This window comes from Aquarana catesbeiana, linkage group LG12 (assembly GCF_042186555.1).
Source record: "Aquarana catesbeiana isolate 2022-GZ linkage group LG12, ASM4218655v1, whole genome shotgun sequence".
NCBI lineage: Eukaryota > Metazoa > Chordata > Amphibia > Anura > Ranidae > Aquarana > Aquarana catesbeiana.
Window position 1 is genome coordinate 39,996,817 of NC_133335.1, and position 19,245 is coordinate 40,016,061.

At 40.8% G+C, this 19,245-nt stretch overlaps 1 protein-coding gene across 2 annotated transcripts in view; it reads right to left on the reverse strand.

Annotated features, from left to right (window-relative positions):
- CRHR1 (corticotropin releasing hormone receptor 1) overlaps positions 1–19,245 on the reverse strand; it is a 327,518-nt gene that overhangs the window by 54,159 nt on the left and 254,114 nt on the right. Inside the window, exon 5 of one of the 2 annotated variants that reach the window (XM_073607633.1) lies at positions 170–255. The exons of the other annotated variant lie outside the window; for it this stretch is intronic. Within the exon in view, the coding sequence (XP_073463734.1) occupies positions 170–255 (86 nt within the window). The remainder of the gene's footprint in view (positions 1–169; positions 256–19,245) is intronic. 2 annotated transcript variants of the gene reach the window in all.

A 19,245-nucleotide genomic window follows, 5' to 3' on the forward strand; every position in this document is an offset into this window, starting at 1 on the left:
TGGCAGCCAGGTAAACATTTTCAGAAGCTAGGTTCAGCAGTGGTAAACGACCAGCTGTTCTTAACACATGTTTTTCTTTAATATTATCAAAAATACAGTAAAAGTGCAATTATCCGTCAAAACTTGATTGGGATTTCTCAAGCAGGGAAATTTCTTTGGTCTGTCTTACCTCCTGTTTTAGTATTTCCTGGCACTGTGTATAATCTCCTCTTCCTGCCCAGCTGCCATTAAGGTGACATTCCCTGTAGACGTTACCTAAGCATACAATCAGAAACATGATATGACTATTCATTTCCTGTGAAGGCGTAGGAAAGTTGTATACAGGTGAATAAAGCATGAAGGGCAAATACAAAGGAATATAATTAAATCAGAGAGATTGGATTAGGCAATATTAAAGTGAATCAGTCACATTTAAAACAGAACCAGGTTACATTCAATGTTTATGAGAACCCTAATGCCTTTGAGAGGTGGGTATTTCCGGCAACTGATCCTGCCACTAGCAGCAACTCACAATTGTCAGGAACACTAAGCCAGCACCTACCTACCTTTGACTGGCTGAACCAGCAAGGTGTCACCACGTTGCTGCTCCCTCATTGTCATGTGAGAACTTGCACCATTCTGGCCAGCAAGACAGCAACACCATAGAAGCAGGCAAAGAGTATCAGTCCTGTTAGTTCCGGGTTGCCACCAGTGAGAGAATCTCTAATGTGAAATGGCCCTAGTTTCATCTTTAGTGCCTCCAAGAAGCCTCCATAAGCAAGTAAGTCCCAATGTGGAAGATACATACTGTAATGCCGCATACACACGGGCGGACTCTTCAACCGGACTGGTCCGAGGGACCAAATGCGGCGGATAATTCGACCATGTGTGGGCTTCATCGGACCTGCAGCGGACTTTTGCGGTCGTAAATCTGACGGACTTTAGATTTGGAACATATTTCAAATCTTTACGTCGGAACTCCGCCGGACCCAGTTCCTATCGAAAAATCTGCTCGTCTGTATGCTAGTGCGACGGTCGAAAACTGACGCTAGGGCAGCTATTGGCTATTGGCTATCAACTTCCCTATTTTAGTCCTGTCGTACGTCATCACGTATGAATCCGTCGGGCTTTGGTGTGATCGTGTGTAGGCAAGTCCGCCGAAAGTCCGTCGGATAGATAGTCAGACCAGTCCGGTCGAAAAGTCTGCTCGTGTGTACGCGGCATAAGTAGTAGTAGTTAGAGCAACGTGTAATCATTCTGGAATGATACCAACTACATACAGCTTGCGTAGCTTACATCATAGGTAGCCATTTGCTGTGCCTGTTAAAATGTATGTGAGAGCAAAATAAAAAAAAATATTCAGTACGGGCAAAATAAATAGATAAAAAAATTCAGTACATCTCTCTAATAAATGCACATTTCCCAATATTTTATAAATGCTGCAAGTACATAAAAATACCTGCTAGAAAGCTAGTGAGCTGACAACACATTGCTTTCTTTCTGCAGTAAAATATGATCAAGAGTACGAAGATATTGACTTCACTCCCTACGAAGATATTGATTTTTTTTTTTTTCACCAGCACGACAATACTGCTACTTTGACTCCCAAGAGCCTATCCACACGTTGGATTAATTTACTAAAGGCAAATAAGCTGTTCACTTTGCACAGGAATTTGCCTCATAGCTTTGTGAATGTGTTGAAATTTCACTTTGCAAAGAATACCCAATCACGTGCAAGGAAGATTAAAAAAACATGATTTTGTATGCAAATGATTGTATGATGGAAGTCAGCAGAGCTTCACCTCAATAACTAAGCTCTGGGGAAAATTCCCTTTTAGAGAGCAACATCCTTTGTAAAGAGAACAATCTATTTGCCTTTAGGAAATCAACCTCACTGTGTTTAGGGAGAAGGGTCTTGAGAAATGTAGCTCTGGGGGCATGCTTATATCAATAGGAAATTAATAGGAGTTGTTTTCAAGCCTGGTAATGATGTCACAGGGAGTAATAAAAGTGTTTTTTTTTTTTTTGCTACAGCAACAAAGTTAAATAAAGGGGTTGTAAAGCCTGAAGGTTTTTCACCTTAATGTATTCTATGCATTAAGGTGAAAAACCTCCTGTGCCACAGCTGCCCCCCAGAGCCCCCCTTTTTCTTACCTGAACCCAATCGTTCCAGCGATGTGCATGAGCACAGCGACTCTAGCCACTGTCTCTGTTCTCATTGGACAGATTAATAGCAGCAGAAGCAATTGGCTCCCGCATCTGTCAATCAAATCCGGTGACACAGAAGGGGGGCGAGTTCCGCTGTTTGTGTCAATGGACGCAACATCGGGACTCGGGAGCAAACCCATAAGGGTGCCTTGAGGGAAAATAGCTTTCCGTGGGGGCCTGGAGGGGCCTGGAGCACCAGCCTGGAGCACCGGGGCTGCTCTGTGCAAAACGATTGCACAGAGCAGGTAAGTATAATGTGTTTGTTATTTTTATGAAAAAAAAAATGAGGGTTTATAAACCTCTTTATATTTCAATGTTTTTATTGAAAAAATCCAGAAATAACAAGCGTAGCAGGTGAACATAGGCCAATGCTCGGATTGTCACAATGATAAATATACAAATACATAAGATATGTTTAAACAAAAAATTACATGGCCCATGAATATAAGGGAACAAATAATAATCATGGGATGGTCTCAGATAGACCTGCTGAGAATAGAAAGCCCAGCAGACAATATCAAAAAGTAGTAAACATATATTTAATCCAACAAAATGCAGTTCAATAGTCAGGATCATAACCATGTGTAGTAAAGTACAGGAATCTGAGTATGGTATGGAGAGACACGTGGTGGTGGTGGTGGTGGTTGGGGGGGGGTCGAGGAGGAATAGTGGATAATAAGTAATAGGGGACCTTTGTACCAATTCCTGAGAATATCAATGTCAAAACTTAATGAAGTTCTAAGACAACCCAATATGTATTGGATTTAAACAACATAAAAAGAGAGGTGGAGGGGAAGAGAAGGAAAGCAGAATAGAGGAAAAAAGGAATAAAAGAAGGTCATCCCAGAGCACATTAGGGAACCGAAATGTCACGGATCCATGGGTCCCAGATTTTACCACATTTTTTAGAGTTAATTTTGGAGTATGTGAGTGAGTTTGTCATTAATCATAATGCAGTTAACTTTATTTTTAACATAATCCAGAGGAATAACAAGTTGTTTCCAATGCCGGACCACTGTAATCCTTGCTGCTGACAGTATATATGTGATTAATTTTGTTGATTTTCCTGGGTACCTCATCGGGTAATTTATGGAACAGGGCCACCTCTGGGGATCTACAGATGTTTACCCCCGTCACCGAATTTATTAAATTAAATATCCGAATCCAGAACCTAATCACCAGGGGGCACTGCCACCAGATATGATGCATTATCCCCAACTGACAACAGCGTCGAAAACAGTTAGGTGATGTGGATGGATGCTTTTTAGCCCTCGAGTTGGGAACAGGTACCAACGTAAAAGTGTTTTATAGTTGGCTTCAATTAGCGTGTTTTGATAGAGATTTTGGATAAAGTATAGGCAATGTCCTGCCATTCAGACAGATCAAAAGTAAGATTCAGGTCTTTTTCCCATTGATTCATATAGGAGAGTTTTGAGTTTGGTTCAGTGAGGGAAGCATAAACCGCAGATAGTCGTCAAAAAGCCCCTTGCCTGGCAAGACAACTCAAAAGTTGTAAGTGTAAGTGGCTTAACTATTAGATTAAGTTTATATTAGGACTGGGACCCTGTTGGAAAATTTCTTCAATATCTATTGATTAGATTAATTTTGCATCTGAAAAAAGGATACAGTTTGATTTTATCGGAATATTTCACTAGTAGGTATCTGCATCTTGTCTTGTATACCTGCTTACCATTAAGGTAATTGCCAATTCTTAGCAATCCCATATTGAGCCACCAATGAAATGATTGTGGTTCTAACCCTGGTGGAAACTCCGGGTTGCAGAAGATAGGAGCTAAAGGTGTGTGTGGGGATGATAAAGATGCATGGCGACTGACGCTGTCCCAGACCGTCAATGAATGTGATAAGGGAGGACATAATATAGGAGGGCATAACCGTTTGGGAAGCCACATTAATGATCCTATGGCCAAAGGGTGACAGGAGAGTGCCTCGAGAGAGACCCAAAGAGGTGCAGGACCTGTAACTGTAGTATAGGTAAGTTGGGCAATCTGAGTGGCTTGAAAGTAATTTTGTAGATTAGGGAGACCAAGACCACCCTTTAATTTTGGGGCATATAGGATCTGTTTGTTCAGTCAAGTTCTTCTTTTACCCCATATGAAACAAAGAACCTCGGCTTGTAGATGCTGCAGATCTCCTCTTGGGACTGCCACTAGTAAAGTTCTAAAATAGTAAAGTATCCTGGGTAAAAGCGTCATTTTGACAGAGTAGTAGTAGTCCGTCTAACGGCAGCCTCCCGGAGTTGTCCGTATAGGTAAGCATAGAATTTGTGGAATTCCCGAAGGATCTTTTGAGGATCTTGGGAAATGTGACCCCCTGAAAGTCTAATTTTGGGCAATGCCAAATGGGAATATCTAGGAGTGAGCTTATGTGCCAGAAAGGATCCTGGGCGATCACGCCAAGTAAAAAACCTATGATTGGACCAGCGTAATTGCTTCTCAGCTTTTGTGGTGAGGCAAATGTTGAGTTCCAAGAGAGCTTGTTCAAGCTTAGTTAATAGATCAGGGGATGGGAGTTTTTATGTTGGCTGGCTAGAGCTTCATATTCCGTACTCGTCCCAAGCTTTTTTAAGCCTGGAAGACAACTGGATGAAGAACCCTCTAACGGATGCTTTGTGTGCCGTCCAATTAATTGCGAGGGTAGTATCTTCTGTCTTATTAATTTCAAAATAAGACTTCAGATGGGTAGAAATATCAAGGCAGTAAGAGTCATTACTGAGGAGGGATTCATTTAGACGCCAATGCGATTTGGCTATCTTAGTTGTCAAATCTGAGAACTGCAATGTTATAGGATCATGGTCTGACCATGGAGTAGAGATTATTTTAGCTGAACATAATTTAGGAAGGAGTCCCGAGAGGAGAAAAACAGGGTCAATACAAAAGTAATGGTGATTGACTTTTGAAATATGAGAATAGTCTTTAGAGGTGGAGTTAGCTTTCCTCCAAGCGTCTACAAGATCGTAGTGATATATTAACTGAGCAAATATACGATTTTGTTTAGAAGGGGATCTAAAAGAAGCCGTGTGGGATTTGTCCATTATAAGATCTAAAGCCAAGTTGGATTCACCTGCTAAAATAACATCCCCCTCTACAACCTCTTTAAATAAAGAAACAATGGTGGGAGATACTAGAGGGTGAGTAGACATATAGTATACTTCAAGGCTTCATTCACACAGGTGAATCAATCTGTACACCTGTGTGAAGAACTGTCTTTTCCCACGTGGGGCGCACAGTTGCAGTCGCAAATTGAGCCGTTACTTGCTGCTGGAGACAGATGATCACCCGGATTTAATCTCACTGTGTCCAAGCCCAATCGTGTGTCCATAAATGCAGGTAATCTGTCTGTGTGCGATTACAAGATAAAGACAGATGCAGATGCTGTCATTCAACTGTACAGGCTTCTTGGCAGCAGCTGTTTCCATACACCTGTGATTCTTGCCGTGGGAATAAGTTGTCCTTTCCTATTCACCTGTGCAAATTTAGCTTAACTGAATGATTACTGCTCTGAAATTTGCCAATGATCTTAGTAGCACGCTTGAGCTACTTAAAAATTACCTGTGTTTATCTTATCTTTGAATATTGTGTGTCTGACTCAATGAGCAGGCCGTATCTGTGATTTACTGTCAATAAAGCTGTCAGTTGCGATTTTCTCTTTTCCATTTTGTCTGTCTGCAATGCAACATTATTATTACTTTCTATTACTTCAAATAAACAGAACCTTGCAATAATCTAGCCAATCTGTAACCAACAGCATGTTAAATAGACAGTCAAATAGTAAAAGCGAGATCCTTACTAAATACACAGGGATGAAGTATGCTGGAAATGTAATGTAGAGCTGTGTATAATATAATGCAGACATACACTGGAGTGATTCTTTTCCCAGTTCGCCCATAGTGTCCTAGCTCTACAGCCTGATATTTGTCCTTGCATCAAATGGAACGCACATACAAAGGAAATATTGAACACTCTTCATCCCCTGAGATAAAGGAATTGTGTGAGATAAAAGCAGTTCCACTTCCAGCAAACAAAACTATCACCAACAACCGATGACACACCAATGTTCACTACAAAGACAGCCAGTGTTGGTATTATCGCACATTCCTTTTAATGCATTGCTAGAAAACAGCGTACAATAGAAGAGAAAGTGCATTAGTGAGATCCTGTTGTTTATTAGTAAGGCCTTACAAAATATGAGACTTTGATACAAAGAAAAATTATAAAGGGCCATCAACCATCATTATGGGACTAAAAAGTTAAAGTGGAGGGCCACCCTAAAATAAAAAATAGCATCAAAAATTGTAAAAAAAAAAAAAAATTTGAAAAAAAAAAAAATGTAACTTACCTGAAACCCTTGTTGCTAGGCAGTCTACCTAATCTGCCTCTTCCTACTCCGCGGCCCCGTTGCCTTCTGGGAACTGTGTGTCCCAGGAAGCAAAAGGGCCATTCACAAAGCGCCGTGCGACTCACGCATGGGCAGTGAAGCCGCAAGGCTTCATTGCCTGTTTCCCTTCGTTAAGATGGAGGTGCCGGCGGCCGATCTGATGCACGGATCAGCCTCGGGGGGGGGGGGGGGGGCGACATCGCGGGCTCGCTGGACAGGTAAGTGTCCTTATTAAAAGTCAGCAGCTACAGTGTTTGTAGCTGCTGACTTTTAAAGAAAAAAATATAGCGACCAGAACCCCGCTTTAAAGACGCATTTTTTGGTGAGTTTAGAGTGAAAAGTCCTAATACTAAATTGGACCAAGATCCAGGTAGATCTAATGAAGGCTGTAATACTGTGGAACGAAAAAAACAACTGTACTGCTACCAAAACAAATAAAAAAACACATGTAGGCATGATCGGAGTACAGAAACGCCTGCCTGGCAATCATCTGTTAGGCCCCATTTACACCTGAGCGTTTTGGAGTTCTTGAAACTCCAAAATGCTCAACATCCAAAATCCCTTGGTTTTCAATTGTGCCTGTTCACACTTGAATGAGGTGTTGCTTGAAGCGTCAAGTTAGTAACTTCAGAAAGTGCTTCTTTTGAGCTACAATCTTCAAATGTTTTTGGCCCCAATAGATTTTAATGGGAGGGCCTGAAAATCATGCCAACATCTATTGTGTCTTTTTTCCTCTAGTAGCTAGCTTTTCATTTGCTAAAAATAATTAAAGGGTAACTCCACTTTCATGGGGGAAAAAAAATAAAACAAAGAAAAAATAATATAGCACATAAAATTGGGACACAAGTCATATTGTAACTGAATGTTATTAAAAATGACTTTCCTTTTCAATCTGCAGCCGCTGTAATTTTCTATAAATGCAATGCAATGCAATATGGCTACCTGGAGGTGTTCTATACACAGAATGTGTACTGACCACTCCCCAGAAACATCATGTCCTGTTTGTGTGATTGGCTCACCAATTTTCCCAGAAGTCTGCCTAAGATACAAGTCAGATTTCAGGCATCCCCTGCAACTAAAATGTCATTTTTGGAGAGATACTTTCAATAGGAACACGTCTAAAGGAATGCAGGCCCAGTAGCTTTCCTCAGAAGTGCCCTGCAGCTGCACACCTGACAGTTAATTATGAAACCACTCCCATTAGACCCACTTGGCACAGAGGCACAGAGAAACACACAGGGATTTCTTCAGAATAACAAAAGTTATCTGCAACAGAGAATCTGCAACAGAGTTTGTTATAATCCTTGCAATGTACATAGATAACACAGGGGGGAATGTTTTTTTCTCAACAAAAGTAGAGTTACGCTTTAAAAGAGATGTATGGGATTTTTTTTCTTGCAGATTCATACTTATCTAGGCAGATGCAGCATCGGTCCCTTTCACCAAAAAAAAAAAAAAAAAAAAAAAAAAAAAGCCTCCAACCAAAGATTCTCAAGTGTGAATCCAGTCTTAACATGAAACCCTTATGTTCACCAAGGTGTATACACTAACATTATTGCTCAAAACAGAGCAATATAGATAATAGTGGAATCACTCCATAGCAAATATGTAATATTTCCATCAGGGTATCATCTCTATAAGTAACACAGATACACAAGTCATTAGATAAATAAGGACTTTTAGATATGCACCCAGGAAAATTTTACTCATAATGAGAACAATGATATTTGAAAAGTGATATCTTTTATTATATACTGTAATTTTAAAAATATCAACCATTCACAGATAAAAATTCATGGTTTGTATGATACACTGTTGGCACTATATTTATCCTGTATAATAATAATAATAATATTAGTTATAATAATACACATTAGAAAGTTTAAATGACAATGTAATGTCTTGTTGTCTATGTGGAACGTGGATATGCCACTTCCTCGGGATTATGACGTTCCTTACAAATCTTCAAAACAACACCACTCTATCTACAGTATATAAATGAGTAAGTACAGAAAAATCACAGATTAGAAAAATCAAACTGACAACATTATAACAATGCATCAAGAAGAGAAAACAGAGAAAATATACATAGTATTAAATCAAGAAGCAGTCAAACCTGTATTGGTGAAAAAAACACAACCAACACCAATACCATACAGCCTCACTCTTACATAGTGTTAACCCCACAAGATATGTGTGACCCATAGATGGGCAATCAGGACGCTCCTGGCCTGTACGGAAGCTCTAAAGGAAAAATACAGGAGTGGATGAGCGTAAATAAATTATTATAAGCTTTCGATTTTTTTTTAAATTTGTGATTTTTTTGCATTTACTCATCCACATACATTAGATGGAGTAGTGCCATTTAGAAAAAGGCACGTTGTAAGTCCTTAGGGAACTGTCAGAAACCATGAATCAGACAGAAGTACAGTTACATCACACTTGTTTAATAATAAAAGTAAATAGAACAAAAGTAATCAAAAAATTGCCAAAGTTCGGGAATCGGAACGGATAGTCAGACAAGCCAGAAAGTCAGGAAGCCAGAGATCAGAGTAGTGGAACAGCAAGCAGGATCTGGAGCCAGAAGGAATGTCAGCCAAGCAAGTCTTTAACAGGAACGCAGGAGATAGTCTCTGTGATGTTGACAAAGTAGGCAGGACTGACAAGCAGGATATCATCAACAGGTGAGTCACTGTGGAGAGATAGGAGCTGGCAATTAGCCGACAGCTGAGCGGCCAGCTCAGAGAAGGAAGGGCTGAGCCCAGCCCTGACAGGAACGTAATATCCGTGAAGCGTGTAGACAAGACAATACATTGTCAGAACCTTGGGCCTTTCTAACGTGTATCAAACAGCTCATTATTTTTTACATATCTGTGAATGATGTAATAAAATGTATGACTTTTACATATTAATGTTCTCATGATGAGTTAAACTTTCCTAGGGTGCATATCTAAAAGTTCATATTTTTCTATCAATTTGTGTAACATTATTGGTGAAAGGGGACACTGTGGTGACTTCATTTACCTGTACTTATCTTCAGGTCGGTTATTTTTGAGCCTGCGAAGGAAGCTGGATCCTAGGGTAAGGCTGTATGCAGAGCTTGAACTTCTCTCCAAGTTGAGATTAAACTCCATGGCCTCCTGAAGCTAAGCACTGCCAGTGGCTGTGTAGCAATTAAACAGCATTGTTCAGTAGTTCGATTGGATAGTTGAATTACAGGGGCAGAGCCTAGTGCTGGTGGCGTGACCATCTGATGACATCACCCGGAGAGCCCTTCCCTTGAGATGTCACAATGGGGCGGGCTCTTCGGGTGAAGTCATTGGATGGCCACGCGCCATGGCTACATAAGAGGTGTCAGACAGCGGGGGTGTCAGAACGGAGGAAGACAGCATCAAGACAAGAGCGGACTTTTTTCTTTTTAGCAGGTAACCGGCGGCGAGGAAGAAGACAGCAGTGCAGGAGAAGAGAGCTCTGGGAGAAGACGGCGGTGGGAGAAGACAGCTCGGGGAGAAGACAGAGCTATTTTTTTTTAATAAAGGACCGGCTCATGTATTTTTTTTTTTGGTGAATCAGTAGGGGTTACAATGTACCCGATACCTACCCCCCATGTTGAGGGCATGCGGTCTGGTATGGTTCAGGAGGGGGCGCTTGCTCATCCTGACCTGCTGGGCTGCATGCTCTGATAAGGGTCTGGTATGGATTTTGGGAGGGCCCCAATGCCATTTTTTTACTAAATTTTGCCGTAGGGGTGTCCCCTCCAAATCCATACCAGACCGAAGAGCCTGGTTTGGACTGGGGGGGACGACCCCACGCGTTTTTTTCTCGTAAATTTTTTTATTTTTACATTCAGCTGTCAGTGGGGAAGCCTGCTGACAGCTGATGACTCATTCGTTGCTAAGGATGCAGCGGCCAGCTTCCTGACCCGCTCCTTAGCAACCAGCTATATACAGTGAATGTATTAAAAAAAAAGACACAAATTGCAAAACACAAATCACAGTACTTGCGATTTGGATGGGTGTCCATTGAAGTCGATTTTCTCGCAAAATGCAGCGTTTTGCATGTAGAGTCCACGACCTTTTCTAAAAAGGCAGAGGCACAAAAATGCATTGATGTGAAGGTGTTCCATAGGAACCCATGTTAAAAAAATTCCCTGCATGTCTGCAAAATGCAAAAAGCATCAAAAAACGCATTAGTATGAATTAAGCTTGAGTGTGGGTTTACAGGAAAAGTAGAAAATCTCCAATGCTCAATATATAGTAAGGCATTGATATGGGAATTAATAGTGTAGCTGAAGTGGGTTGCTAATATTTTTTTTGGGGAGTAAACTGTTCATATATATGCATTTTAAATGTTTAGTTTAAGCTAAAACCACTTGAAGTGTAGAACCACTTGAGAGCCTTTGGATTTGCAAATAATTTGTGTTAGTATAAGTTTCTGACTTATAATGATAAAATCTTATGCTATGTACACACCATAGGATTTTCCGACAACAAAACCGTGGATTTATTTCCGACGGATGTTGGCTGAAACTTGTCTTGCATACACACGGTCATACAAATGTTATGGGAAATTCCGAACGTCAAGAACGTGGTGACGTACAACACGTACGACATGTACGACGAGCCGAGAAAAATGAAGTTCGATAGCCAATGCGGCTCTTCTGCTAGATTCCGAGCATGCGTGGATTTTTGTGCATCGGAATTGAGTACACACGATCAGAATTTCCGACAACGGATTTTGTTGTCGGAAAATTTGAGAACCAGCTCTCAAATTTTTGTTGTCGGAAAAACCGACAACAAATGCCCGATGGAGCCTACACACGGTCGGAATTTCCGACAACAAGCTCCCATCGAACATTTGTTGTTAGAAATTCCAATCGTCTGTACGCGGCATTAGAGTGTGTATAAAGTATAATCTTCACAGTAACACCTCTTGATGTCCTGCTGGGTAGAGCTGTTGATATGCTGTCTGCACCTTGACTTCTCCAAATGACACAGCACTACAGACAAATTGTTGCAATCATTTATCAGTTGAAATTCCTTGCTTGTTAAGATCCTGCTCTTATCACTCTCATTAGGAGCCTAATTATCAGACAGCTCATTGATGGTTTGGATTTGATTCTTCACAGATTACACAGAACAGAGGTCCTACATAAGCGTTAACCCAGGTACCCCTTACATTTTATATGGTAGGCATTTTTAGGAGGACAAGCATCAGAATTAAATACTCAAGGAATGGGACATGGTCCAGCCATCATATTTATAACTGCCCCTTTCCGTATAAGATGTGTTTTTAAAATGAAGAGGCCCAAATGTTTATTTCGTCCTACTAGCAGCCAAAATTACTATTACAGGACCATGGAAGACGCCTTCACTATCTTTCAGGCGTTTGAAACATAAGATCTCTTGAATCATAATCCATGAAAAGGTTGCCAGCATTATTAATGACAAACAAAATCTATTTGAACTGACTTGAAAACTGTGGGTAGCTTATATAAATGTGCCCTCTCTTCATTGCAGGTGTCCAATCAGATTCGTAGCACCTTTGACTCATCCTAGGTCTCCTTCAGATTTATCTCTTTTTTCACAATCTCTTTCCCCTCTCCCCCCTTTCTCCTATTCTCTCTCTTTCAAGGTGTTACCCCTTTTTTTATATCTGTTTTTCTCTTTTCTTTTTGGCATATTAAAGTGTTACTACACCAAGGACCCTGCATTCACTATATCTGCTCTCCCACAGTACACAGAACATGGAAATGCAATTATTTTTGTAAATATCAACTGCTAAATACCTTTTCTCATCAGCAGTATATAGCAGTCTTGTGACTTCTATAAGTTCCTGGTTAAAGTTTGTAGGAGGGGTTTTCATTCTACTCTAAGTGTCCTATGAGACTGTAGGACCCCTGATCCTCTGTCTGGACAGTGCTGATTGGCCCTGTGTTGATCACATGCACTCACCTAAAAAAAAAAAAAAACTCTTTAGCAATACACATCAAACTGAGCATGTGCAGCCTGACTCCAAAGGCTCTGTCTTATACACAATGTTGAAGATTAACCCCTTAGGTTCCACAGTGAGTATAACAAGCATGTTTTACTGCATATACAGACTGATTTTACTGTTGTGGGTTTAGTAACACTTTAATGTCAGCCAATTTTTTTTTATTTTTTTTTTTCATTTTTTAACTTTACAATGGACAGATCCTGAAGTAATAGTTAACACTATTTACTGTTGAGATATAGTCTGTAGACGATAGCTCTCTTGTTAGTTTAGACATGGCGTAGAAAGATTAGTAGGCGTGTTTCATATGTCCCTTTTTCTTTTAATTTCTTATATATATATATAAGATATATATATATATATATATATATATATATATATATATATATATATATATATATAATATATATATATATATATATATATATATATATATATATATACACTACCGTTCAAAAGTTTGGGGTCACATTGAAATGTCCTTATTTTTGAAGGAAAAGCACTGTACTTTTAAATGAAGCTAACTTTAAACTAGTCCTAACTTTAAACAAATATACTCTATACATTGCTAATGTGGTAAATGACTATTCTAACTGCAAATGTCTAGTTTTTGGTGCAATATCTACATAGGTGTATAGAGGCCCACTTCCAGCAACTATCACTCCAGTGTTCTAATGGTACAATGTGTTTGCTCATTGGCTCAGAAGGCTAATTGATGATTAGCAAACCCTTGTGCAATCATGTTCACACATCTAAAAACAGTCTAGCTCCTTCCAGAAGCTACAAAACTGACCTTCCTGTGAGCAGATTGAGTTTCTGGAGCATCACATTTGTGGGGTCAATTAAACGCTCAAAATGGCCAGAAAAAGAGAACTTTCATCTGAAACTCGACAGTCTATTCTTGTTCTTAGAAATGAAGGCTATTCCATGCGAGAAATTGCAAAGAAATTGAAGATTTCCTACAACGGTGTGTACTACTCCCTTCAGAGGACAGCACAAACAGGCTCTAACCAGAGTAGAAAAAGAAGTGGGAGGCCGCGTTGCACAACTAAGCAAGAAGATAAGCACATTAGAGTCTCTAGTTTGAGAAACAGATGCCTCACAGGTCCCCAACTGGCATCTTCATTAAATAGTACCCGCAAAACACCAGTGTCAACATCTACAGTGAAGAGGCGGCTGCGGGATTTTGGGCTTCAGGGCAGAGTGGCAAAGAAAAAGCCATATCTGAGACTGGCCAATAAAAGAAAAAGATTAAGATGGGCAAAAGAACACAGACATTGGACAGAGGAAGACTGGAAAAAAGTGTTGTGGACGGATGAATCCAAGTTTGAGGTGTTTGGATCACAAAGAAGAACGTTTGTGAGAAGCAGAACAAATGAAAAGATGCTGGAAGAATGCCTGACGCCATCTGTTAAGCATGGTGGAGGTAATGTGATGGTCTGGGGTTGCTTTGGTGCTGGTAAGGTGGGAGCTTTGTACAGGGTAAAAGGGATTCTGAATAAGGAAGGCTATCACTCCATTTTGCAACGCCATGCCATACCCAGTGGACAGCGCTTGATTGGAGCCAATTTCATCCTACAACAGGACAATGACCCTAAACACACCTCCAAATTGTGCAAGAACTATTTACAGCAGAAGCAGGCAGCTGGTATTCTATCGGTAATGGAGTGGCCAGCACAGTCACCAGATCTGAACCCCATTGAGCTGTTGTGGGAGCAGCTTGACCGTATGGTACGCCAGAAGTGCCCATCCAACCAATCCAACTTGTGGGAGCTGCTTCTAGAAGCGTGTGGTGCAATTTCTCCAGCTTACCTCAATAAATTAACAGCTAGAATGCCAAAGGTGTGCAATGCTGTAATTGCTGCAAAAGGAGGATTCTTTGATGAAAGCAAAGTTTGATGTAAAAACAATGTTATTTCAAATACAAATCATTATTTCTAACCTTGTCAATGTCTTGACTCTATTTTCTATTAATTTCACAACGTATGGTGGTGAATAAGTGTGACTTTTCATGGAAAACACAAAATTGTTTGGGTGACCCCAAACTTTTGAACGGTAGTATATATATATATATATATATATATATATATATATATATATATATATATATATATATATATACACATTGTATTTGGATTGTAAACCTTGTGCCATGGTATCATTCATTATATATTCCTTATCTGCTTTAGATCCATGTGCCTTTTGTTCAGATGGCTTGCTTTCTGTCATGTTTATATTCTGTTGATACTATTAAAACTGAAAACTGAAAAGTAAAGGCCAATTGAAGTTTCTGTATATATTCAGCCAGGCTGCATATACAGTAATGACTAGGCTCTTCTTTTTGTGTATTTTTACATACTAGGTGGTGCAGAATTGGTTAAAGTAAACTGAGCATTCAGAACAATAGGGTGAGACTATGGGGTTGATTTACTAAAAGCAAAAAGACGGTGCACTTTGTAAAGTGCAGTTGCTCAGGAGCTTAGTAAATGCAGTAAGGCTTCACTTTGCAAAGAATATCCAATCACATGCAAAGAAAATAAAGAGAATGCATTTTTGCTTGCACATGATTGGATGATTGAAGTCAGCAGAGCTTCTGCTCATTTACTAAACTCTGGAGTAATTGCTCTTGCAGAGTGCACTTTGCAAAGTGTACAGTATGTTTGCCTTTAGTAAATCAACCCCTATGGCTCCCACACACAAGTAGCGGTGTCAGTCTTCAGCCATCTAACACTCCCCCTGAACACTGCTCCAATCAACTTGCTCAATGTCCCTGAGCAGCGCCCCTGATTAGAGCAATGTGCAGGGAAGAGGGGCCACTGGGGAAGAGTGGAGACACTGCATTGTGTCTGTGTTTGGGAGAGGGGGTCACTACTGTCTATTGCTCCGTTAGGGAAATTTCCCTCACTTTTTGTCCCAGTGACAGCGGTTTCCCCAGATAGGAAGTGAGGGAGTACAGTGGTGGCCCATTCCCAGCCCCCCATGCGCCTGGCCCCTAATCTACATGCAGGGCGCCGGACACATGGATTCCAATGGGGTTTTTTTTGTTTTGAAGCACATGATTGGAGGCTGAGGCTCTAATTGGCTTAAAAAAAGGGTGGGCTCGGGGCATAGAGCACTACGCCCTGAGCCCACCCAGTTGTGTGACAATAGCGAATTAATATTCACTATTGTCTTCCTGAGTCTCCTCCTGGTCAATCAGAAAGCGGGTCCTGAGACCCGATTGGCCAGGGAGTCTTAGGACCTGTTTGGGTGGTGGAGGTGGATCGCAGCCACCTTCTCATCCGTCCAACGCCAGAGGGTGGTGGGGTGCTTGCGACAATCGCTGCCTTCCTGTCCGGGTGGGGGTGGCGTTAGTTTGTCGCCCCCCCGCCCCCAAAAAAAATATTTAACACCAGCCGCCACTGAGGGATTATCTTCTACAAAAGGGCTAATTTACACTAGCTGCTTTCTGTAAAGTAATCTGGGTTTGAATCGCTCTTCAGACATGGAGCATTTGACATGGAGTGAGGAGGAGTTGTAGTACTTAATCCCTAAAACTGTGTAATAGCGTGCCAAAATCATGTGCACTAGTTTGCGGGGCGCCCCCCCATTTAGTTGTCCGCATTCTGCGGGGATAATTTTTGCTGTGCCACAATACAAAGTATCTGTAGCTAAAGGGGGAGCGGTTGGGGGATAGAGAAAAGAGAATCATAGACATCAGACATAGAGAATCCATTATGCATCACAACAGAAATCACTTTATTCTCTGTGGCGAACGTTCACACCATGTAACATACTACAGTGAGAGTTTTGAAATGGTGCGGGTGTTTCTTGTGCATTTTTGGCCCCATAGACTTCAGTGGAAACGCATTAAAAACCTTTATCTCCTAGCAGCATCTACTCTAACCAGGCTGCAGATAAAAGGGGGACAGCATGCAAGACCATACTGGATGCTGAAGTGCTGATACAGCTGGTGAAAGGACATTGCTCTACAATCCCAAGGACAATATTTGCAGGGATTGCTGCAAGCAGGAGGGCATAGAATGACATTGCCCATGCAGTTTTTTTTTGATTAGGATGCCTACCCAGTCTCACATCAACAAACATTAATGTAAAGTCATTTAATTATTTAGGACATATTTTTTCTTTGATATGCTAATGTATGCTTGTGTAAATGACAATTTTGCATACCATCATTGTTGCTGCATTTGCACTAGGCTGACTGGGCTAGACCTGTTGTCTATTACTTGTCGTTGGCCAAAACAAAAAAAATGCATTAGGTATGAAAGTGCACGAAAAATATTTAAACTAAGCGCGTCAAAACATGCAAAACTGTAATGCCCCGTACACACGGTCGGATTTTCCGATGGAAAATGTCCGATCGGAGCGTGTTGTCGGAAATTCCGACCGTGTGTGGGCTCCATCGGACATTTTCCATCGGATTTTCCGACACACAAAGTTGGACAGCAGGAGATAAAATTTTCCGACAACAAAATCCGTTGTCGGAAATTCCGATCGTGTGTACACAAATCCGACGGACAAAGTGCCACGCATGCTCAGAATAAATAAAGAGATGAAAGCTATTGGCCACTGCCCCGTTTATAGTCCCGACGTACGTGTTTTACGTCACCGCGTTTAGAACGATCGGATTTTCTGACACCTTTGTGCGACCGTGTGTATGCTAGACAAGTTTGAGCCAACATCCGTCGGAAAAAATCCTAGCATTTTGTTGTCGGAATGTCCGAACAAAGTCCGACCGTGTGTACGCCCTATAATTCAGAATGCATGATTATGGAGAATCATTGGTGTGAACAAGGACTTATGCTGCGTACACACACACAGAATTTCTGATGTGAGCTTGTTGTTGGAAATTCGGAAATTCCGACCGTGTGTAGGCTCCATCGGACATTTGTTGTCGGACTTTCCGACAACAAAAATTTGAGAGCTTGTTCTCAAATTTTCCGACATCAAAATCCATTGTTGGAAATTCTGATCAGCAGCATATGCTTGCCTTTCCTCTGATTCCTCTGCACTGGTGAGCAGTCATGTTGGAACAGGAAGGGGCCATCCCCAAACTGTTCCCACAAAGTTAGGAGCATGAAATTGTCCAAAATGTCTTGGTATGCTGACACCTTAAGAGTTCCCTTCACTGGAACTAAGGGGCCAAGCCCAACCCCTGAAAAACAACCCCACACCATAATCCTCTTCCTCCGAATGATTTGGACCAGTGCACAAAGCAAGGTCCATAAAGACATGGATGAGCGGGTTTGGGGTGGAGGAACTTGACTGGCCTACACAGAGTCCTGACCTCAACCTGATAGAACACCTTTGGGATGAATTAGAGAGGAGACTGCGAGCCAGGCCTTCTCATCCAACATCATTGCCTAACCTCACAAATGCGCTTCTGGAAGAATGGTCAAACAGTCCCATAGACACATTCCTAAACCTTGTGGACAGCCTTCCCAGAAGAGTTGAAGCTGTTATAGCTGCAAAGGGTGGGCCATTTTAGTATTGAACCCTACGGACTCGTACACACGATCAGATTTTCGGACGACCGTTCGTCTGTTTTTGTTGCATGCTAGTCTCCTGTCGAAAGTGAAGAGGTTACTCACCATACGAAAATTCTCGTACAACAGAATTCAACTTCAGAAGTGATGTAATGTGTTGAATAGTTTTGTAAGTATTCTTTTGTTTCTGAGCATGCATAGTCTTGCGCTTACGATTTTTTTCAGATGAAAACCGTACTGATTAAACGAAAATTGGACATGGAGTTCACGCTCGACAAAAATGTTATGGTCTGCACATCCAGCTTTTGTCGGACAAAAAAATAGAATCGGCTGTCGAAAGCACTAACATAGTAGGTGAGATTGAAAAAAGACACAAGTCCATCAAGTCCAACCTATGTGTGTGATTATGTGTCAGTATTACCTTGTATATCCCTGTATGTTGCGGTCGTTCAGGTGCTTATCTAATAGTTTCTTGAAACTATCGATGCTGCCCGCTGAGACCACCGCCTGTGGAAGGGAATTCCACATTCTTGCCGCTCTTACAGTAAAGAACCCTCTACGTGGTTTAACCTCGCTGGTGGTATGATTATTTCAGATTTTTGCGTCTCAAATCGGTACAATTAATTCGCATAGAAATTTGGCATTTTATATTGTAGGCCTGGAATTCTTAGCAATAACACATTTAAATCTGTCCACCAAAAGTCTAGTAGATATCCTGGGTATGATGAAGTTTGAAACACAAAATCATAAATTATAATATAATAAATAAATATAAGTAATTATAAAAAATGATAATATAATAATAATAAAATACATTTCCCCACAATTCACTATCGCTCAATTCTGCAAGTGTTCTAATTTACTGTCGCTGTTTTCTAGCTTGTCTAAAACCACTTTTGACGTAAAGGGACACTTTTTGGTTGCTATGGACAATCTCCAGTTTCCAGGCAGAAAGAACAGTATATACAGTCCCTGACAAAAGTCTTGTCTCTTGTGTACAAATTGACCTGAAGTGCTGCTAAAATATATTTCTAATCAAGATTTTGTTACAAGAAATGGGTCATTTTAATCCCAACAGCTTTTGTAATAATGTTTCAGTGCAAAACAAAACTGACAAAAAGTATTCTAATATTCACAGCTTGGTAAAGCCCATTGAGTCAATTTTTGTCAAGACATAAGTGTT